The following is a 23,916-nucleotide window of genomic DNA, read 5'->3' as shown; positions in this document are numbered from 1 at the left end:
GTTTACTCTTTTGAGAAATGGATTTCAGTGCAGAATTCTGCTGGAGCAGCACTATTGACTGATGTGTTTTGAAAAAAAACATGTTTTCCCATGAAAGTATCCCTTTAATAGTTCTCTGCTCATCTCAGACATTTTTTAAAGCAGCAAATAGGTCAAGTCAAGCCTTTATATCCAACAACACAAAGACTGAACTGGAAGTGAGAACAGCAGATCTGAATTGTAGCTCACAAGCTACTAATGACTTATGTAAATTAAAAAAAAAAAATGTTCAGAGCCATACATCCCCTACATTCAGATACTTGTGGCAGAACAAAGCTAAGAGTCTCCTCAGCAGTTATAACAGACATCGTTCGGATATTGTATGCCCCCGCAATTACTAAAATTATACTCAAACTTCATAATGCAAATTTAGTCAAGACTTAAAAATACCAAAGCTCTGCCCAAGTGTGCATAAATGTAGGTCACTTTAAGGAGTTTAAATAAGCGGGCCAAATTGTTTTTAAAAAAAAAATCAAAAAAAAAAATCTGTGTTTTGGAAAACCACAGGCAGCAGTTTGTGTAGCTGCCAAAAGGGTCACGGGTCCTTTAGAAAAAAATCCAAGCCAATATATTAATATTTTACTTGGAACGTTAAAAAGTTAATGCAGCAGTGTTACATTCAGGTAAAAAAAAAAAAAAAAATCTTCAAAAGCAAATACCGAAAAGGGTTTTAAGTGAATATTTTATTAACACGGTAGTTTGTCTTTGTAACGTGCTCACACATTCGCACATTCGTTGAATAATATGCCTAGAATTAAGTCGTCTCGTTCTGGAGGTGAGGGGGAAAAAAAAAGAGTGATATTGAATGTACTTGTTTAAAAAGAAGAAAAAAAAAATCTCTTAGGTTTTCATTATTGTAGGCAATTTAGTCCACATAAACTTATGAAGCTATTGCCAGTTCTCTCGTAGGAAGCGGAATTTAGAAGGGTGGAAAAACGTTCAGGGAGGGAAATTGAAGAGTGGCATAGCAGAGCTCTCAATATGAGAAAGCTGACAATGTGGACTTATTTCTGCTGTCAAACTGCTCTTGGATAATCATTTTGTCAATGGGCAGAACACAAGAAGGCAATGTGAAGTCGGCTTCTGTAGAGTCAGTTTTCCACACTCTGTGGTGCAGCATTGAGAAGCTTAGTCCTTTTCTGGAACCAGTTTCAAGACCTTTCCAATTGCAATGGTCTTACCTAAACGGAACCAAGAAAATGGAAGGGGGGGAAGCACATTATTCACAAAGGAATTAAAAAAAAAAAAAAGTTAAATACAAAGGGTTATATTTATTCAAGAGTGAAGATAGAGAACACCACAGTCCTCTACAATGAAAATCCGCCACTCTCCATTCATTTCTATGGGATTTTGAAAGGCGTATTTATCAAAGGGTGAACTTTCACTTTCATCCATTGATAAATACTCTTTTTAAAGGAGAAGGAAAAGTCTTTGTGCACTTGGGGGTGCCAAATGTTAGGCACCCCCAAGTGATAGTATTGACTTACCTGAAACCATGGGCCGGTGCTCCTATCAGCAGAAAACTGCACCAGCCCGGGGTTATACCAGTGAGCAGCACGGAGAGTTCTTCTTCCTTCATGCAGTTGTGCACACGCAGTAGAACGAAAAGCCAAACTTTAACGAAAAAGTCGGCTACTTTGTTCAATTGTGCATGCGTCTGCCCCCGGGCCCAGATTTGCAGTGAGGTTGCAAAGGCCCGGGCTTAGGGCGGCACAAATTAAGGGGTGGCATGCCACCCAGCCACTGGGTAATTATGCTCGATTCTGGAGCACTAAGCGCTAGATGCTTATCGCTCCAGTCAGAAAGTATGCACATGCGCGTGCAATCTTCAGGCAGGGAGGGGGCGCCGGAGGACGCTGGCCTCCAGGCGCCCTTGGCTAAAATCCGCCCGTCTGCCCTGGGAAAGAAGAAGTTGGAAGAGGATCACTCCGTGGTGCTCACTGGTATAACCCCGGGCAGGTGCAGTTTTCTGCTGATAGGAGCACCGGCCCAGGGTTTCAGGTAAGTCAATATAATCACTTGGGGGGTGCCTAACATTTGGCACCCCAAGTGCATAAAGCCTTTTATTATCCTTTAAAACCCCATAGAAATGAATGGAGAATGGTGGAATTTCACTCTAGAGGACTGTGGCGTTCTCAAACTCTCTAATAATAAATAACAAATATTAATAAATGTACCCCAAAGCATGAAAACATTGCAGGATTCAAGTACAATGCAGTGTTTGTGCAGAGCAGTGTGATTGCACCCACCTTCATCTCTTAAGGTAAATCGTCCCATCTGAGGGAAATCTTTGAATGTTTCAAGGCAAATTGTTCCGGCTGTCCTTAGACGGGCAATGCATACTTGGTCTTGCTTTACAAATCGGGGTCGCGTCTTACTTTTCTCTCCTGATTTTTTGTCTACCATACAGATTAAGGCCTATTGAGAGACAAAGAATCACCACATAAACCAGATTTCAGGTACAGAGTAGTATTTTAATTCACAGTACTGTAATTACAGAGTAGGCCATCTTGTGATGCTGCTGAGCTGTAGCTGGTGAATTGCCATGCCAGCATTTTAAACAAAGAGAATCCTACAATATTCTGACATTAATGCTTCAGAACATATAGAAACTAAAACACATGTGGATGATTGAGGGGTGAAGCAGCACTAGAAGGGACGGGTTACGTTTCATGAAGCAATTTGTATGTACGAATGCAGCCGTGATCAGCAACTTTCTGCACAGAGCAATGTATCATGTTCACTGGGAAGAGTACATTTCACTTTTAAATGGGTAAGTTAATTGTTAGTATGTTCTAGAATTTTGTGCTTTTAGCAACTTGGTCTAACTGCCCCCATTTGCCTCTCCAATGCACCATAGGGGGGAAAAAATTCCTTCCTGACTCCCAAAGGCACAGACCAGTCGCTGGATCAACTTTGTCCTAAGAGCGAACTTCAGTAACTTTGAATTTTCTCACTTTCTTGAAACAAATATATGTGCCAGTAGAATATCCTCAGGAAGAGAGTTCCACTTTACAGCTCACACTAAGAAAACCCCTTTCCATGATAGATGGAATCTCCCTCTTCTTCTTGTCTGAATGGATGTCCTTGTGTTTGCTGGAAGGGCCTACTGGTTAATAAAGCTGCCAAGTGTTTCTCATATGGTTCCCTTATATTTATACAATACAAAGTAGGTCCTGAATCACATACTCTCCTGTATAAATACAAACATCACCAACATTTACTCATTACAGACCTTTATCAACTTAAAGGGCAAGTAAACCCCCAAAATAAAAATTAGCCTACTAAATGAAAACATAATTCTAAGCAATTTTCTATGGTTTTCAAGTTAGTTGTATACAATATAACCCCAAATTTACGTCCTCTGACTCTACGTTTTCCCATGGTCCCTTCATGTTCTAATGCATATCAATAGCAGTTTCCCTGGTTTTACATTCAGTTTTCCCGGGTTTTAAAGGAGAATTGAACCAGTAATTTAAAAAAAAAAAACTCTCCCCCTACACTGGGTAGACCCCCCTCCCTAATGCAAATGCCCCATATTTTTTTTTACTCGCCCCTCCGTGCAGATTCTGGTTTCGGAGTTCACAGCAGCCATCTTCTTTGCCGGTAATCTTCGTGTTTTGAGGGCATTTTCGGCGCATGCGCAGTGGTTCAGAACCGGAAAATTAACTCCAACTGCGTATGCGCTGAAACTTCCGAAAAAGACAGAAGACAGAAGAAAGAAGATGGCTGCTGTGCACTCCGAGGCCAGAATCTGCAGAGAGGAGAGTAAAAAATTAGGGGCATTGCCCGGGGTGGGGGGGGGGGGTTGGCGCAGGTAGGCTGGGGAGGAGGAAGTAGGGGGGTCTACCCAAGGTAGGGAGAGGTTTTTTTTACTACGGGTTGAATTCTCCTTTAAGTCGCTTTATGAACCATGAACCTAGTCCTTTGCCAATTGCTCTATTTTATCAATAAAAACCCTTTTACATTTAGTGTTAAGACATTTGAAACTTATGACACGCTGCACAACTGAAACCGGCAAGGAGGAAGGGGTTAGTAAGGGACCGCGCACGAGACTCGGTTCAAAGAGGCAGGAAAGGAGAAGTAAGGGACCGGGGCAAAACATTATGATCGGCAAAAGGGAAACTGCCTGCTTGAGAAGAAGGGAGGGGGCAGGCAAGCAAGCTATAGAAGCAATCCGGAGAGGTAACCCTTTGTCGGAGAAGAAAGTGGACAGGACTGGAGCAGCAGCAGTGTTGGAGGGTGAGGAGAGGCAAGCAGTGCTAACGGAGGAGGTAGGGACTGGGGCACTAGAAAATTTAGCAAAAGGAAGCAACAGCTTTGTTGGAGATTGAGGGAGCACATTTACGTGTCCTTAACACCTTTCCCTTATTTTACAGTTTCCCAGATTTTAAGTTTATTTTTCCATGGTCCCTTGAGAAACGTAAAATCAGGGTTCTACTGTAAGTATTGCTGTGTCTTGCTGTAAGTATTGTGTCTGTCCCTCTCTATTCTCTGCCCTGGCAGCTGAGACTGTTGATACAATGTAAGACAAGGCAGCGGATTAACAGACCTGACTGTGCTGGGGAACCAAGACTTTTGCCACAATGTTGAAAAAGTAACAAGCAGGAGTTAAGCAAATGCTGCCTTTAATAGCAATTGTTTTTAGAAATAACTTTAAAACCACTGAACATTTGTAATAAATGTATATTGAAAACTTGCTTAGAATTGTGTTTTATTTATTAGGCAAATTTTTATTTTGGGGTTGACATGGCCTTTAATAGCCCTTCTCCGTTTAGAGAACAAAACTGAACGGCATATTCTTCCTACATAATTATTAGGGCAAACTGGACCCTATCATTCAGGTAACTACGGCAAATTGAGAGCTGCTCAACAAAAAGTATATAAAACATACAGTCAACATAATACTAAAGTTTATTTACATGTCAATGACCCTTTAAGTCCATTGGCCAAATGACAAATCTAAATTTGGAATTATAGGTGCCTGCTTCAGACTGGTTTCTCTTTTATTTAGTTATGTGTGAATTACGGACATTAAGTGTACAAAATGAACATACCGTTATTTCGACTTCTTCAATACAGGTATGAATATGCAGCACTGCATTGTAACCAGGGCAGATGATAGATTTGTGCTCAATTATCACAATCTGGAAAAACAAAACAAAAGGCTTATTAATAAGGGTAAAATGTGAAAATCTGATAATAGAATAAAACAATCAGCTTGTATTAATGGAGGGCCATGCTTGTTCTACTGAACGTAATCTCTTACCTGGGCATCAAATGTACGTCCAGAATGACAAAGGTTGTTTGGGTCACACAGTATAAATCCTGGTAAGATTTCTTCCTCTTCTATTCCTTTGAGTCGGAGCTTCAGGTTCTCACCTGGTGCTACAAGCTCTGTCTCTACTTCATCAGAAAGGAGGCTGAGAACTTCAACAATGTGCTGGAGAAAAAATAATGGGAGATGCAAATCTAATCTTTAACTCCTGTTTTTTTATTGGGTAAAAAGACAGGGTACTGCAACTGACAGCATCCATGTTTCTAAGTCTGGGACCTGTGCATTCATCCCTACATGAAAAGTCTTATGTGAAGCAACACAATATATGTACAGTGCTTTGCCCTAAAGGAGTATTATACAAATAAAAATATACACACATATACGGATACACTTTTTTTTTTTTAAATTCTGGTTTATTGAAAGTTTTTATAAACAAACATAAAAAAGAAGAAAAGGAGTTGCATTCCAAATATTTTGTTAATGCACAGGTTTTCCCTGTATCTCTCTACAGTCTGCGCTGCAAGGCACTAATAGGAAAATGTATCCAATTCTGAATGTACTAAGAGCATTTGGAAAAAAGAATTAAAAAGAAAAGAACAAAAAGACAAACAGAATAAGATAAGGATTCTTCTAGCTACTATGTGTATTCCCAAAAAGCGATAAAATACTTCTCGGGTAGATGTTCCGTTAGCACCCCGTTATCTTTTATGTAAAAAGTGACACAGATTGCTTATAAAGTCTATCGTTCTCAAAATGCTACATATAATTCTATGTACATAATATTACTAACACACCTACTCTATTGTATTTGATAGCATAGTCTGGTCCCGAAGAGAGAGGTCAGCTCCCATCCATCTGCATCTGTACATGGGATTCCAAGTATAATTGCTAAACCGAGGACATAAAGTCCTCCCTGAGATGCACGGTCCTTTTCTCCCAGCAAGTAAGTCTCAGGCCAAGCCAGGAAATGTGACTTAATAGACCAAAAGCTTCTGCTGGGCTAGACTATGCCTGCGTCAAGATCTTATAGCTATTGGTTTCCTTGAACTGTATCCAATAAAACCCGTTCTGATTAAATTTCTGTATTTTGTAATGTGGAGGATGTCTTATAACTCTAAAATCTCTCTACTTCTGAGATCTTACATAACCAATCTGCAATTTTGAGAGATGTGTGCGGTTTCCAGTTCAAGGGAATAAGCAATTTAGCGGTTTAGTTATACACTTTGCAAAACTAAATGAACATTACCTTGTTTGGCATCATGGCAAGTTGTTGTCCTTTACAAATAGATCCAGATTCTAGCTTTCCTAGAATCACTGTTCCCATATCCTGAAAAGCAAAAGAAATGCATGTAACTGTAGCATTACAAGAAAGTGATCCCGCTTCTAAGGAATATCAGTAGAAGCAAGAGTCCATTCCTCAGTATGTGGGCATTAGTTTTACACAAACTGCAGATATGAAATACTTATACATAACTATATGAAAGTATGTACAGGTTATTAAATTACATAAAAAGACATTCGGGAAAGGTGTATACGGTGCTCCATGCCACATTATAGGGAAATTGTGTAAATTGAATTTTGAGAAAAATATTTTTTAAAGGGGGTTTTCACCTTCAAACACTTTTTCCAGTTTAGTTGGTTTCGGGTAGATCACCTGAAATATAGACTTTTTCCAACTACTTTCTATTTTCTGATTGTGACTTTATCTAATTTTGAAGTGTAAAGGGGGGTCGGCGACTCTTTGAACTGTTCTAAATTAATACATTTAGTGGATACATTTGTTATCTTTGTTCCTGCTGAGCAGAATTCCTGAGTGTAATTAAAGGCAGCTGTTAGAATTTGTTGCTAATATTCCAAAGATACTGCTGAGAAATGTATCAACTAAATGTAGCAAATTGCAACAGTTCAGATGCTCCTGGATCACTGAGCTGCCAGTCTAAAACACACGAGACACGAACATTAAACTTTAAACTTCAATTTTGGGAAAATGGTAAAAATAAATAAATATAAGATGGAGGGCAATTGGAAAAAAAAAAAGTCTGTTTATGGTGAACTATCTGAAAACAACTTAACTGAAATTGTTTGGAAAGTGAAAAGCCGCTTTAAAAACTGCAAATTTTTGATCTAATTCGATGATCTAAATGTTGGGGTTCCGATGAGCACAATGGTCTGAATCCTGTATTATAAAAGTCTATTCAAGAACCAGATAAACACTTCAGGAAGTACCACCAGATTTTAAAATCAACAGATTCAAAAAGTACATACAGGAAAATGCACATTTATCAAACCCTAAATTAAAAAAATTTTTAACACACCTTGTACTTATCAACAATTGGCAGTCGGACAGGTCCATCCAATGATCTATTAAAGTTTGGCAAACTATCCAGATATGAAATAAATGGCAAGCCACTATAGAAAGAAGAAGAAATGTTTGTTTTTTGTTGCTTACAATATTAGCGTAACTAAATTCTTAAATACGATGCACTGCTCTACTTACATGTACCATGGACATGTTTCCACTGGTTCCTTCAGGTTAGCTCCAGTAAGCCCTGAACATGGCATGAAATAAATATCTTTCTTGGGGTTGAAACCTACTTTCTTCAAAAACGGCACTAGTTTTTCTTTACATTCTTCGTATCTGCAATAGAAATATTTGTAACCTCATACAGAGAAAAAAATGGAACCGATCAAAAAAAAACAAAACTTTTTTTCACATCCAATCAAAGAAAACAGATTAAGAACAATGAAAAGAGCAAGGGCAGTACATTAAATTTATTTCAAAACCAATTTTGAACAGCAACCTGTTCAAGGGCCAGATTATATTAAAGGAGCAGTAAAGCAAAAAGTGGTTGTTTACCTTTAAATTAACTTAGTATGATGTAGTGAGTGATATTCTGAGAACTTGTAACTGGGTTCCATGTTTTATTATTTGTGGTTTTTGAGTTATTTAGCTTTTTATTCAGCAGCTCGCCAGTTTGCTTTGCCTAGTCTGGTTGCTAGGGATGCACCGAATCCACTATTTTGGATTTGGCCGAAACCCTGAATCATAATTTGCATATGCAAATTAGGGGTGGGAAGGATAAGACATTTTACTTCCTTGATTTGTGACAAAGTCATGTGATTTCCCTCCCCGTCCCTAATTTGTATACATAAATTAGGATTTGGTTCGGCCGGGCAGAAGGATTCATCAGAATCCTGCCGAAAAAGGACCGAATACCGAACCGAATCCTGGATTCGGTGCATCCCTAGGAATCACCCTAGCAACCCTGCATTGATTTGAACAAGAGACTGGAATATAGATAGTAGAGGCCTGAATAGAAAGATGAGTTATAAAAAGTAACAATATATTTGTACTCTTACAGAGCATTTGTTTTTAGATGGGGGTCAGTGACCTCCATTTGAAAACTGGAATAAAGAAAAAGGCAATTAATGAAAAAAGCTATAAAAAATAATGAAGACCGTTGCTTAGAATTGGCCATTCTATAACATACTTAAGTTATCTTAAAGGTAAACTACCTCTTTAACAACGATTGTATCTATTAATGTGGCACCTACTAATTTTATTTGGAAAAATCCATCCAGTTTTAAGGTCAGGGCACACAGGCAGATTAGGGCAAATTAGTCACCCGGCGACAAATTTCCCTCTTCTTCGGGGTGACTAATCTCCCCGAACTGCCTTCCGCCAGCTATAATGAAAATCAACGGCAGGAAGGCACTCGGAGCGGTTAGTTTTCCGAAGTTTCCTCGTGAGGTAACTGTGTGACTTAGGAAAACGAAGAGCTCAGAGTGCCTTCCTGACAGCGATTTTTATTATAAACGGCGGAAGGCAGTTCAGGGAGATTAGTCGCCCCGAAGAAGAGGGAAATTTTTCGCTGGGTGACATCTCCCGGAATCTGCCTGTGTGCCCTGACCCTAATGAGAAAAAAGTTTTCATTATATTTCTGTAGAGAATCATAATTGACATGACAACCAATTAAACTTCCTAGACAATTCAAGGTTTATGGTCACTCGTGCAGCTGTGGCATGATAATTACACAACAAGATTAGTAAATAAAGACATTCTAGTGTTAAATATCATGAGTGTTATACAAAAATATAGCAGTAATTTGCCTAGAACTAGTGAAGATCACACAAAGATGAAGATAAAATTAAAGTTTGGGCGGGCTAAAACACAGAGGAGCAAACATGATAAGGAAACAAAACGTGCATCTACTAGATAAGAGGGACATTTGGGTTGATTGATGGGCGGGTTATGCTGAACCTAAATTGTTCTACAAACCTTGCTCATCTGCTAGAATCTGTATTATAAAAGTTTTAGTTGCCAACATTTATTGTTACAGCTACATACCTGTCATTGCTCCAGTTCACTGTTGGATCGTCCATTTTATTAATGAGAACTATTAAGTGTTTTACACCGGCTGTCTTTGCTAACATGGCATGTTCTCTTGTCTGTCCTCCTTTTTCAAAGCCAGTTTCGAATTCTCCTTTCCTTGCAGATATTACCTATAACAATTATTGTGGTTTAGAAAATGGTTTGCATAGGATAAGTGCACAAATAATGCAAAACAATGCAGCATGGCACTAAGCACACTTCAGGTTGGTCAAGTTTCTCTGCTGCACTTCAAAAAAAATGGGAAGATGGTGAAGCTAGATTTGGGAAAAATGATTCTAAGTGTACTGGCACATGGGCGGGAATTTTTACAAGCTGTACATCTGCTCTACCCTTGCCTAACCTGGTATATCCACAATTAAAACACATTACTCCATGGGAAAGTGTTGTTTGTAGCCATGGGAGGTGTAAAGTTACAGACTTAAAGGAGAAAAAAACCCCGTACCCCCAACCCCACGTAGACCCCCCATCCCTTCTCCCCCCAGGCTAACTGCCCCCCCCCGGGAAATGCCCCATACTTCATACTAACCCCTCGTCTCAGATTCTGGCAGCGGATTTCACGGCACCCATCTTGCGGGTCCTCGGTAAGTTGACTGGGAGATTGGCAATCTCCATCAATTTCGGCACATGCGCAGTTGTCAAAAACCGGCAAATTGCTGCAACTACGTATGCGCCGACATACCAATCTACCAGTCATCTTACGGAGGACCTGGAAGATGGATGCCGTGAAGTCCGCTACCAGAATCTGTGACAAGGGGTTATGGGGCATTTCCCCCGGGGGGGTTTTTTACATGGGGTGGGGGGTACGGGTTTTTTTCTACAGGGTTTCCTTCTTCTTTAAGTCCTTCCACTAAGCTTATATAAGGCAGAGAAAGCACAAATGGAGCAATAAAGAATACAGTGTGTTTCTGGTTATGATATTGATAATTTCTATAAAAACCTTCTAGTTCTGCCCATCTGTTGCACTTCTTGACTGCTAACTCATCAGGCTTTGCAGGGGAGCCAGCAGCACTCAGTACTGTAAGATAGGAGCCAATCAGCAGCTAGTATGACCTGATAGGGAACTAAAGTCAGTCTTTGCTGATGTGACTGCAGGGCTGTGATTGGCTGTCCCCCTCCTACTGTGCTTCTGGCAGATATCGTTAGGACACGCCCACTCCTCATTTAATACATGGACAAGTAAACATCTATAGGGAGCCCCATAAAGACAGAACAATTGGGCCAACACACTATATATATATATATATATATATATATATATATATATATATATATATATATATATATATATATATATATATATATATCTGGACAAATGAGAATCTTAATAGACATATGAAACTTGCACAATTACATGGCCATATTATATTATTGTTTCTTACCAAAACAGCAAGATCAGCTTGAGAAGCTCCCCCTATCATATTTGGGACAAAGCTCTTGTGGCCTGGGGCGTCTAGGATAGTAAAGTGCTTTTTCTCCGTTTCAAAATAGGCCCGACCAACCTCTACAGTTTTGCCTTTGTCTCGTTCTTCCTGATTTGTGTCTAAAGCCCATGACAAATACCTAGAAAGAAATGAAGACATCTATAACTACATACCTTTAACTCCAACAAGCAAAATATTTGCTCATGATCAACGCACAAAAAACGCAAAGTAAATCGATATTAACAATCACAATTTTCACAAATGCTTGCTGTAAGCTCTTTACGGATAGCAAAAGGATGCATCTCTACCCAACTAACAAATCAGTTTGAATTTTAAAAACAAGTTTCATATTTAACTAGTGGGAAAGAGTAGATGAAAATTTAATTATGCAATGTTCGAGACCTAGTTAAGAAAGTTCACTCCACATACAGGTTTGTAAAACTAAAATTTGTTGGTTTTGCACTTCCAACCATGTTCTCTAGATTACAACAAGCAAGAGTTTTCCAAGCCAGTTCAACATATGAGGCTGCACCGATTGATATACAAGTGTTACATGCTGCATTACACAATATGTGATAGGGATGACAAGAAGCAAATAAGGGAAGGCAGAAGGTGTGATCCTATCCAGCAGAATGGAATGTAAGCTGGGAGAAATATTGTGGGCAAATACAGATTCTCCAAACACATATATACAATTAATAACTGCTGTTTAGGCATTAGGGTCCGATTGAAAATCTTATCGGACAATGCATCATCAGCAAAGGTGCAAAGAAGCCATCGATTTTGGGCTGTCTGCCTAAAGACGGACATATGAAAGTTGCCCCTGCCATGAAGGGCAATCCATCAGTCCCCTTAAAGGGATTTTGTCATGATTTTTATGATGTTTTTATTTCTAAATTACACTGTTTACACTGCATATATTTCACGCAACAATATAAAATTTAATTCCTGAACCAGCAAGCGTATTTCTTTTAGTTGTAATATTGGTGTGTAGGGGCCATTTCAGGTCATTTTGCCTGGTCATGTGCTTTCAGGAAGAGCCAGCACTTTAGGATGGAACTGTTTTATGGCAGGCTGCTGTTTCTCCTACTCAATGTAACTGAATTTGTCTCCGTGGGACCTGGATTTTACTACTGAGTGCTGTTCTTATATCTACCAGGCATCTGTTATCTTGTGTTAGGGAGCTGTTATCAGAGCACAAGTCACATGACTGGGGGCAGCTGGGAAACTGACAATATGTCTTGCCCCCATGTCATATTTCAAAATTAATATAAAAAAAAAAAAATCTGTTTACTCTTTTGAGAAAAGTATTTCAGTGCAGAATTCTGCTGGAGCAGCCCTTTTAACTTCTGCAGTTGTAAACATTTATTTTTTACCATGACAGTATCCCTTTAAGGGGGAAAGAAAAACGGTCAATCTGAGGCAGACCACCATCTAAAGAATACAAAAATACAAATATAATTGCACAAGCCCAGCATTATATCAAAGAGTGGGTATTTTAACATAGCCGCAATTACTATACTATATTACTACATTATTATTATTAATCAATCTTACCAGGTTTCTCTATTTTTCTCCTTGGCTTCTCTTTCATATTTTTCAAGAGTTCTTTTTTCAACCATGCCTGTTAAATACCTAAAATAGGAAGAGGGGGAAACATTTAATATTTCTGCAGGTTGTGGTATTAAAGGACAAGAACCATTTTTCAAACAGGCTATGCTCTTAAATGACCAATTACATATGCCATAATTTCCACAAATCTATATTGCAGAATGATAGCCAATCAGGCATTAGCTCTGCTGGAGGAGAACTCCGGTCACTGCTCAGACGTGTCTGCCACAGAGGGGCCCAAGTGGTGCAAATGGCATGTTTCCACCGGTAGTTAAAATGCTGTATTTTGCCCAGAAAATGAATTTAAAGGAACGGTTCAGTGTAAAAAATAAAAACTGGGTAAATATTGTAAGTGCAAAATAAAAAAAGTAGACAAAAATATAATTTATAAAGGCTGAAGTGACTGGATGTTTAACCTATCAGAATACCACTTCCTGCTTTTCAGCTCTCTTACTCTAAGTTACTCAGTTATTTCAAGGGGGGGGGGGGTCAGATAAGACAACTGTTCAGTGAGTTTGCAATTGATCCTCAGCATGCAGCTCAGATTCAAAAGCAACAGTTATGGCCCATGTGCCCCCCTCCCCTCAAGTCACTGATTGGTTACTGTCTGGTAACCAATAAGCGGAAGCCAAGAGAGCTGCAAAGCAGAAAGTAGAGTTCTGACTATTATGTTAGGAAACCAGTCACTCCAGCCTATATAGATTATATTTTTAGCTAACTATTTTGGAAACATATTTTTCACAGGCTATTTTTATACTGACCAATTCCTTTAAACATTATGAAAACATATATTGAAAACTGTCCAATGTCCGCAGTGACTGGCAGATGCCGTTGACTGTTAGCTCTGTTGTGCCGACAAGAGTGAACTAGCCATTTCTCCGCCAGGAAATTAAAATGTGCAAAAAAATAAAAATTTTTTTAAAAAAAACACCACATGTGACATTAAAAACAGACTGCCACATTTGAACTAGGTAATTAGAGATATGACTCCTTAGTTACCTGCTGTCAGCAAGAGATTATATGCTGCCCTTGCTGCATAAATATAGGTCAGCTGGCTCTTAAACTTATTTTAAGTACAGGTATTCAACAGGCGTAATGAAATAAAACAGTCTATTCTGGAGTAAACCAATGAAGTGCAAACTGATCATGAACACTAGTTCAAAATGAGGTTTACTTACATTATTTGCCCACCAATGGTTGATTTACCAGCATCTAAGACAAGAAGGAAATATATTAAAGGTTTTTACCATTCAACAAACATCCACACATAAAGCATTTTCTATACACAACAAGGACTCTTTTAAAGATTTCTACTGTTATTAAATGTCAAACTTTTCCAAAATGTTAAATTACTGTGCAATAGATGCATCTAGTAAGCTTATTCTAACTGTAAGTTTGAGCCAGCAATGAAGGCATTCATCTACATGAACACTAACCTCTTTCTGAGGGTTTAAATGCTTAACTGAATGTGTTTTTATGTACTGGTGAACAGGTTACTATATAGCTCTAATAGTAATGCAGAAAACTAATCTATTCAAAAAGGACCCCTGCTAAGTGCCCAGACTGGCGGGGACAACTCATAACCTAAATAGAAAAATAAACTACTCTTATCCAGAAGGTCCACATTTATGGAGACAAATTGAAAGGAAAAAACAGGAATTTAAAATAAATGTTATTTCCCTGGACTAAACCTGTTTGGTTGTCTCCAGGCTTCACCCCCCATGATGCCTCTTATTCCCTCACAAAAAAAAAAAAAAAATCACGAAGGCAAAGAAAATGAGCCCAGAGACAGGTAAAACTCTTTAGGTCATCTTCAGAAAAATGTACACATATTAGCGATAAATAGAGGTGCAGATATGATTTAAAAAGTACACAGCTATAACTTATTAAAATTTAAAATGCAAATTCCAAATAACCATGGGGGGGGGGGATTACTGACCTGTCCCTTGTACCAGGATTACAACTCAAATATTCATATTTTCCAGTTGTCCAAATAAAGAGGTGAAGAATTGGGACAAAAGAAATTGATGCAGAGCCTAAACGTACCTACATGTCCAATGAACACTACATTTACATGTTCTTTCTTTGGGGCATCTGGAGGTACAACAATTGTTTTGGGTTTTGGAATTTCCTCCTCTTCCTCCATCATTTCAGAGGTTCCTTCTTCAGTAGTCCCTCCATCACCCTCAGAACCGCCTCCTGGTTCTGCTTCTATGGGCTCTTCTTTGTGATCCCAAGATTCTTCTGGTGACATTTCGGTTTCCCCATTTTCCACTACAAAAAGCCTTAGGTTAGTTTGAAGAGTGGGAAAAGATGATAAACTTTAATACAGCTATCATGGTTTGACCCAATGCAGATACCCACAGCATTATTATTGTTATAAGGCAGATCAGAGTTAATTGCTCTTTTGTTTTGTGCTCCTACTATTGAGCAAATTTGACCTTTACTAATTCCGGCATTTTTTACAGATGTATAAAAAGTACATACGGTACAACTGAATATTTTTTTTCTAACATTGAAATGGAACGTTTATGTTTCACCCTAAGTCTTTTTAAAGCAGCTCAGAGGGGAGGGGGGGTGTCTCAGGCTCTAACACTTTTCTAAAGTGATACATTTACTTGATATATTTCTTGTTTAGCACAAGCCCTATTCTCTGAACTTGTTCGTAAGTGTTCTAATTAACAAATATGTATAGTTTTTTTTTTATTTCTTGCTCTAAATTAGTCACATTCTAAATCTCTTTTAATATAAATTGGCTTCCAGTTGGAGCCTTTATTAATCTTTGATTTATGAGACAACTTTTTTTTTTATATAAAGATGGCTTCTTAGTGGACTGATCATTTGGTTTGATTGTGCTTCTTCATACAGGAAGCAGAATTTTACTTCACTTTCAATTTAATTCTCTTACGCACTTGCTATTTTCAACGTTGAATGAAAAGTTCCAAACAACCTCACAGAAGAATGAACCAATCCTCAGTGCTGGGCAAATAATTTATATAATAAAAGGTGCCAAGTTTGCTACTTTTCTAAGCACTTACAGCAACCAGATCAGCAATAGCATTCACAGTTACCTGTTTAAAAGCAAGTATCTTATAAGCTGTTATGGGTTACTGCATATAGGCAAACTTAGTACAGGTATGGGACCTGTTATCCAGAATGCTCGGGAACTGGGGTGTTCTGGATCAAGGATCTTTCCGTAATTTGGATTTTCATACCTTACGTCTACTAGAAAAGCATGTAAACATTAAATAAACCCAGTAGGCTGGTTTTTCTTCCAATATGGATTAATCATTTCTTAGTTTGGATCGAGTGCAAGGTACTGTTTTATTATTACAGAGAAAAAGGATATAGTTTTTAAAAATCTGGATTATTTATATAAAAAGAAGTCTGCGGGAGACTGCCTTTCTGTAATTTGGAGCTTTCTGGATAACTGGTTTCCGGATAACGGATCCCATACCTGTATCTTTTATTACATACAAGGGAAAGAATGTTATCAACTTGTTCTATAAATGGCATATAACGGATATATATATCTATCCCCCTTGCTACATGAGTTGTCAATACTTACCAACAGGCTCAGAAACATCCATGCCAACAGTAGTGCAAGAACCTATAGATAACAGAAATATATATAGTTAAGACTTTTACAACAATCATCCATCTAACTAAAAGTTCCTAGGAAAGTGATACACATAAAACAAACAAAATTTAAAAAAAGAAAATAAAACCAATTTGGAAAAAAAAATGTACTTTACAAAAGCCAAAGATACATGAATCCAAAAATTTTGTTCAGGTCAAATCCCATCACTTCAGAAAGATACTGATTCTACCTAATCACCAATATACAGGCAAACAGACCCTTAAAGTCATATGACTTGAGTATCAACCATCCAAAAGCAACACATTTTTAATCAGATCCTCCTCATTCTACCCAGGTGAGGCTACACGGAGTGGAGAGTCGCTGATCCCCGACCCATGTAGCCACACTCAGACTGAAGCTGTGCCTGGCAGTGCAGTTAGAGAAAGCCGATTAGATTAGAGTGGATCCACATCTCTCCCCCTCATTAAAATCCACAGGGAAAGAGACACTTCAAAGACATTGTGTGGCTTGCCCTTATCAAACATTCTGCAAAACAATGACAACACTGTATGGTAAAACAAATCAATAAATAAAGAATACTGATTAATCATAGACCAATGACACACTAAACATTTACAATCTCTGCTCTGAATCCAAGCTCTGAATGGCACAATCCTTTAATAGTGAAAGCAACAGGAAACCCCTTAAGTAGAATTAGATCTGAAGTTATTAGAAACTAGCACTCAAGATTTTGAGAGATAACATTACTGGATAGCAGTAACCCACAATATCCATATATTCGTTAGTAATTCAGAATTACTATATTTAAAAGCATGAGAATTGAATAATCAAACCTGTAGCATCAGCTCCTATGACAGATGCATCTCAAATTCAGCTTGAAGGTTTCTGATGACCCTATGATCAGCCTCTCAACAGCTGCCCAAGCATACGGAGCAGAGCATTTGTCACAGGCACTCAAAAGATGGCCTAACAAGATTCAACATGGCAAGCTCCTGTTATCAATTTGAAAAGCATGGATAATAGTTGCCTTAGGGCTGCTGAACTTCTCAGCTGGTACAGTAAGTTCAGTATCTAAAGTACAACATTTCTAGCAATATCAATTTTTAGGCTTCAGTTCTCCTTTAACATGTACACCATGAACCAGCACTAATAGCTTTACACCATAGAACAAAACCAGAAATTTCTGCAGTAATCATTTTCTTGGGATATATGTCCATCATGAAAAACAATTTCTGTTCAGAATCCTTTACAACATGTTTATAGGATTTGCTTTGGGGGGGGGGGGGGGCTTACTTGTACAACTAACCTGACTGGAGATGGAGCAGTTTAATTCCTTTAGCTGCACAGATCAGTATTTACACAAAAATGCACTTGTGATGCCAATAGAGGTCAAGGCAAGCGATATTGAACAGACTGAAGCAATCTGATGGGCAGCAATGAAAGTCTGTCCCATTGCAACATCCCTGAAACAACCTACCAGTTTATTAATTAAACTAAATGCACCTGTTTAACAGTGTCTTGCAAATAACAGGCCTTACAAAACATAAAAAAGCTTATCACCGACATCATGTTACTCTCTAAAAGAATATGTTCATGAGTGGATCAGCCCATTGATGTGCAAGGCCTCAGTTAGACTTCTAACTTTATTCAACTGCTGATATTTGGAATAGGTTCATCCTGCCTGTCCCTAAATAAAGTATGTTAAACACTTACTTTTTAAATCAACATACAAAATTCTAGTTTATGGCCTTAACCGAAACTGAACCCAGAACCGCACTACCACTAGGCATGAATGCTAACCACTACACCACCATGCGTTATATAGACCTGAAGGAGTTCAAATTTGTGAATAAATACAGCTTACACACAGAGAGACTGAAATTACCTCTTTATGAATAGCCTAGATCTTAGTGGTGTAATGGCAAGGATGTATATTTAAGGAACAAGCAGAGTAAAAAATGTAGCTTCTGTGACATGAATACAGATTCCCAGCAGCCTAATGTCCTGGAGAACATGTGGACAATCACATGACAGTGACATCAGATGTAATTTCCCCATTAGAAACTAACATTCACACCCCTACCCCAGTAATTCTAATGAATAAATCCTTATCTTTAAGACAGGCTGCAGCCCAGAGTATATTCTTCCGAGTGCATACTTAAAACCAAACTTTAGTAACAGTAAAATCAAAAAATGAAAGTCTTTTAATAGCATAAAGATATAATGTACCATTGCTTTGCACTGGTATAATGGGTGTGTTTGCTTTAGAAATACAATTGTAGTTTATATAAACAAGCTGCTGTGTAGCCATTGGTGCAGCCATTCAAGCACAGGATATACAGTAGATAACAGATAAGTTCTGAAGAATCCCATTGTATTGTACAGCACTCATCTGTTATCTGCTGTGTGCCTCCTTTTTCAGCTTTGAATGGCTGCCTCCATGGCTACACAGCAGCTAGTAGCCATATAAACTACTATAAAATGTATTAAGCAAACACACCTGTTATACCAGTGCAAAGCAATGGTACATTATATTTGCATTACTTTAAAAAAGACTGATTTGTTGGTGTTGCTGTTACTTTAAAGGGGTTGTTAAAATTCAAACACTTTTTCCAGGTTAGTTGGTTTCAGAATATTCACCAGAAATAGAAAGTAATTGGAAATTTTTTTTATTTTCGATCTAATACTGAAGCGTAAGGCTAAGGCCACACTAGGCGAAAACACACGCGGCGATCTTTTCTCTACTGTCGCTCGAAATTGCCTCGCTAGGCGATTTCGAGCGACAATAGAAAAAAGATCGCCGCGTGTGTTTTTACGCTGGCGATTTTACGCGATTCCCCATAGACGCCAGTGCAAATGTTTCCCCCAGCGATTGCGGCTTAAAAGTCGCGGCGAAAAGTCGCCGCGAGTCAAATCGCGGCGCTATCGCCTAGTGTGGCCTTAGCCTAAAGCTTAAATTTTCAACTTCTAAAGCAGCACTTGAGGGGGTCACAGACTTTAACTGTACTAAATTGATACATTTGTTATCATTAGCCCTGGTGAGCAGAATCCCTGAGCTTCATTTGAGGCAGCGGATACAATTGTATCAATAGAATTGATTCAATAGTTGCCAATATTCCACAGATGCTGATGAGAAATGCATCAACTAAATGCAGCAAATTGTAACATAGAAGGCTCCTGAATCAATGAGCTGCCAGACAGAAAGGCTAACATTAAATTTTAAACTTAAATTCTGGGAGAACTGTAAAAAAATAAAAGATGGAAAGCAATTTAAGAACTGAACTGGAAAAAAGTGTTTGGAAGGTGAACAACCCCTTTAAACTTATATTTGTGCCTACATTAAAATGCTATGACATGTAGTTGAATCCAATACAGCTGTATAGATCCTGTACCGGTTCCAGTCAGCTACTTTCCCAGTTGCCACACTGGGCATGTGACAGCGAACCTATTAGAGCATTAGTAATTCTAATTACTCATCTTCTTTAGAATATGCACCTGCTCAGAGTACATTTTTGCTGCACCACCACTTATTCTTCTTTCCTTTCCCATCACCCACTGAAGTCAGACACACATGCAATACAGAAACACTGTATAGTTAGCCAAAAATGTAATGTATAAAGGCTGGAGTGACTGGATGTGTAACATGATAGCCAGAGAAGACTACTTCCTGCTTTGCAGCTCTCTTGGCTTCCACTTACCAGGCAGTAACCAATCAGTGGCTTGAGGGGGGGGGGGCACATGGGTCATAACTGTTGCTTTTGAATCTGAGCTGAATGCTGAGGATCAATTGCAAACTCACTGAACAGTCATATCCCACGTAGCCCCCCTTTAAGTCGCTGACTAACTCAGTTAGAGAGCTGAAAAGCAGTTGTGTTCTGTTATATTAGGGTAGGACTACACGGACGATTTTGAAACGATCCGACCCGCTGCGCAAAAACGCAGTCTTCAAATCGGATGCGATGGAAATAAGGCAAGTGAATGCATTATCGGATGGTGTCGACACGACCGTCTGATGCAGACGATGCGCACTGTTGTCTGCATCAGACAGTCGTGTCGCATCGGATCAACACTGCAACACCATCAGACAATGCATTCACTTACCTTATTTCTGTTGCATCTGATTTGACATCCAGTCTTTCCAGCCTTTATACATTACATTTTTGCCTAACTATATTAGAAACATTTTTTATTTTGCCCAGTTTTAATTTTTATACTGAACTATTCCTTTATGAAAACAACCACCAGCCTGGGGAGTGCCCTACAAATTGACACCACCCCTGTGATTTTACTTCTGCTTTACACTGTTCAGGGGAGCACATTTTTCATACTTTTTTTTTTAAACCAAACTTTAGTTACCCTCAACTTATATTTGCACCTTTTTAAAAATGTTATTTATATCTAATATATATAGTCTGTGAGACTGCTGCACACACTTCAAAAAAGGGTTAATGCCCGGGTGCTAACAGGAAGAATGTATAAAAAATAAAGAAAAGCTGTTGCACTCTATGGAGTTCTTGCAAATAAAAAAACTTTTATTTAGATCGACGTTTCGACTCTCACTGGAGTCTTTACTTTATGAAGATAAAGACTCCAGTGGGAATCGAAACGTCGATCTAAAAAGTAATTTGCAAGAAGTCCCTTGAACGACCGAAACGTTGGAAGCGGATACTATGTAATAATAAAAATTACATTTTTTTCACTAAAGGGAGTGCTGGTTTTTGAAACTATTGGTGTGTCTATCTATCTACCATATAGGGGCCGATTAAAAGCTGCCAGCCAGTATGTGGGGCCATCAGACGGACTTCCCCGATCGATATTTGGCCGAAAGTCAGCCAGATCTCGATCGGGCAGGTTGAAAAATCCCGTCTGCCGCATCTTTGCGTTTATGCGGTCCCACAATCCGACCACCTGTATCGGATGCATTAAGATCCGATCGTTGGGCCCATCAGCACAGTGTCGGACTCACCCACTGGGATACCAGGAAAACTCCCGGTGGGCAAAGATGTCAGTGGGCCCTCCTGCTCCTAAACATTTGGCTTATTTCATGGCCATTCCCTATTTCTATGAGAATAAAGAGGCTAAATAGATGTAATTATAGGTTATAGTATGTAAAGAAAAGAGAATATGGAGGTTGATTAAGGAAAGGAAGAAAATAATACTTAAGAGTGCCTCCTGGTCTAAGGGTGTTTGGGTGGGCCCCTGGTCTAAGGGTGTTTGGGTGGGCCCCTGGTCTAAGGGTGTTTGGGTGGGCCCCTGGTCTAAGGGTGTTTGGGTGGGCCCCTGGTCTAAGGGTGTTTGGGTGGGCCCCTGGTGTACCAGTCCGACACTGCGCTTGTTTGGCGACATAACAGCAGATCTCTACATCTATGGCCTCCTTTAGAGGTAACCCATCCAGGGCCCCCAAGGCTAGACTATGTAAGCCTCCCATCAGGGGTGTAACTACAGAGGAGGCACAGGAGGTATAGGGACCCCATGAGGGCCTAATTAGTAAACTATTTCAATAAATATTGGTTTAACTAGTCAACCTCTAGACATTTTGGAGGCCTGAAAAATATTTTGCTGTGGGGCCCAGTATTACCCAGTTACACCACTGACGCCCATGAGATGCTGGTGGGTGAGAGAGAAGACAGAGAAGCAGTGTGTGTGTGTGACTGAGATGAATGAGAGAGGCGAGTGCTTCATCGACAGCTGCTGCGCCAAAGCCTGTCACACACGGGGCAAGTTCATCCTATAGCGAGTGAGCAGCTGCCGAACTAAAGCTCTCCACCACAAGCCAAGGGTGCCAGGAGCAGAACTGCATATCCGCAGGTGGCAGCCATGGAAAGGAAGGCCTGCGTAATGTTAACCCACCTCCCCCCCATCCACCTATCTTTACCCTGCTGCTGCTGCTCCTCCTCCTGCCCGTCCGATGGCGCGCTGCCCACCAAGAAGGACGGCACGAACTCTACGGCGTTAACATTGGGGACAAACGGCTTAGCGTTCACGTTGAGTGCGGCCATAGAATTATTCAACTGCGCCTCCGTGGCCTCCATGTCCGCCTGTTCCCAGGAGTCTGGGGCCGAGTCGCTCGCGTCCATTTCCGGGTGTGTCGGGTTGGGATATACCAACTGCTTTATCAGGGGAGCTGAAGGAGTAAGGCAAGGAGTCGGCAGTGTGGGGGAGGACTTCCCACGTGGGAGGGAAGAGTGTTGTACCCGTTATCACACAGCCAGGAGGCAGCCGGCGAACCGCGGCACTAACCCGACTCAGCACTAGCTCTCAACGACTCCTCGTGTGCTGCCGCGGCGTCAACCACGTAAGCCGGCGTATGTCACGCAACGCTACGTAGGGAGACGCCGGCCCAAGTAGTTTTCCCACTCCCAGGTCTCCGGAGACAGACGCGAGTCTCTTGACGTTCTGAAAACTACATATCCCAGCCTCCATTGCGGCAGCTGACACCAGATGCCGCGCCTACTTTATCCGGAAAGTGATTGTGGGCAATGTAGTTCCTTAAATGGCATCTTCGCCCATCGTTAACTTTTGCAACTCTAGCCTCTGCTTTTTTTTTTCTTTTTAGGTGGTGTCATCTTTTCCAGAAGAAATGAAAACGTTGTGGCAAGGGTTGTTCCATATGCAGCAATAGTAACAATAGCTTTGAGAGCAAAAATCTCTAGACGATGGGAAGGTAGAAATGGGCCCTCCAGACTTACATCAAATAATAGCAATAGGGCAGCAGGGACATTTGACAGGGTAGAAAGGCAAATTGAAATGATTGGGGGGCAGATTGGTTGTATACCCCCCAATACTGCAAAATAGATTACATACCTCCCAACATTTAGGAAACAGGAAGAGTGACAAAAAGGTTTTTTTTTTGGCCACACCCATTTTGTGACCACACTCCTTAATTACTATAAAATTTACATAATTTGGCAGGTTATGAAAGTTTGAACACATTTCTGTGGTTTTTATGTGGTATTACAGTTTTGCAAATGAAGGTGAATTGCCCTTTAGGCTAAGGGCAGACACGGGGAGATTTAGTCGCCTGGCGACTAATCACCTCTTCTGCGGGGCGACAATCTCCCTGAACTGCCTTCTTCCTGCTTGAATGAGAAAACGCCAGCGCAATGCATCCGGCGCTTCGATTTCCAAAATCGCCCGAACTTTCCTCGCGAGTCAAATGCCTTTTCATTGTCAAGTGCTACTATGACTTGATGTCCCAGATTATCATATTAGTGAAGAGCCTACACATTTTTATATATGCCATTCTACCTGTTATGAAACCAGTTTGATCTGAGGAGATCAATTTGGCGATAAGCTGGACCTGGTTCAGCCTAACCTCAGTGGGTAGGCCATCCAGACCCAGTGTTTTCCCAGAGGCTAAAAAAGAAATGGCCTCCTCAACTTCTGGCTCTGTGATAGGTTCACCTAAATAACTTGCGGTTCCAACCTGGGTAGGGGGATGGTCTGGATGTATGCAAGAACCTGGGTAACAGTACATAAAGTCTGGGAGGAGTAAAGATATGTATAGTAATCTCCAAATACCCTGTTGTTTTCTATCGGATTAGTTACAATGGAACCATTGCTGTCACTGATT

General features: G+C 39.8%; 1 protein-coding gene across 1 annotated transcript; it reads right to left on the bottom strand.

Annotated features, from left to right (window-relative positions):
- Positions 1 to 703: 703 nt before the first annotated feature.
- gspt1.S (G1 to S phase transition 1 S homeolog) lies at positions 704 to 22,675 on the bottom strand. Its single transcript, XM_018239099.2, has 14 exons — positions 22,219 to 22,675; positions 16,311 to 16,352; positions 14,789 to 15,016; positions 13,921 to 13,954; positions 12,689 to 12,766; positions 11,090 to 11,270; positions 9,666 to 9,820; positions 7,815 to 7,955; positions 7,633 to 7,726; positions 6,564 to 6,644; positions 5,309 to 5,482; positions 5,097 to 5,186; positions 2,289 to 2,457; positions 704 to 1,220 (listed from the first exon to the last, which is right to left on the bottom strand). The coding sequence occupies exons 1-14, from the start codon at positions 22,418 to 22,420 to the stop codon at positions 1,168 to 1,170; spliced, it is 1,722 nt and encodes a 573-aa protein (XP_018094588.1). The 5' UTR covers positions 22,421 to 22,675; the 3' UTR covers positions 704 to 1,167.
- Between the last annotated feature and the right edge of the window lie 1,241 nt (positions 22,676 to 23,916).

The sequence above is a fragment of the Xenopus laevis genome, chromosome 9_10S, assembly GCF_017654675.1.
Source record: "Xenopus laevis strain J_2021 chromosome 9_10S, Xenopus_laevis_v10.1, whole genome shotgun sequence".
NCBI classification, from domain to species: Eukaryota; Metazoa; Chordata; class Amphibia; order Anura; family Pipidae; genus Xenopus; species Xenopus laevis.
This window is presented reverse-complemented; position numbering and strand designations above follow the sequence as displayed.

What these genes read in the sequence shown, in the direction of transcription:
- gspt1.S (XM_018239099.2), bottom strand. Translation starts at nt 22,420, where the DNA reads ATGGACGCGAGCGACTCGGCCCCAGACTCCTGGGAACAGGCGGACATG. An exon ending in CAATTGTTGATAAGTACAAG is followed by an intron (nt 6,645 to 7,632) that starts GTGTGTTAAAAA and finishes TTTGCTTTTCAG; the next exon opens with GATATGGGAACAGTGATTCT. An exon ending in GACGTACATTTGATGCCCAG is followed by an intron (nt 5,187 to 5,308) that starts GTAAGAGATTAC and finishes TTGTTTTTCCAG; the next exon opens with ATTGTGATAATTGAGCACAA.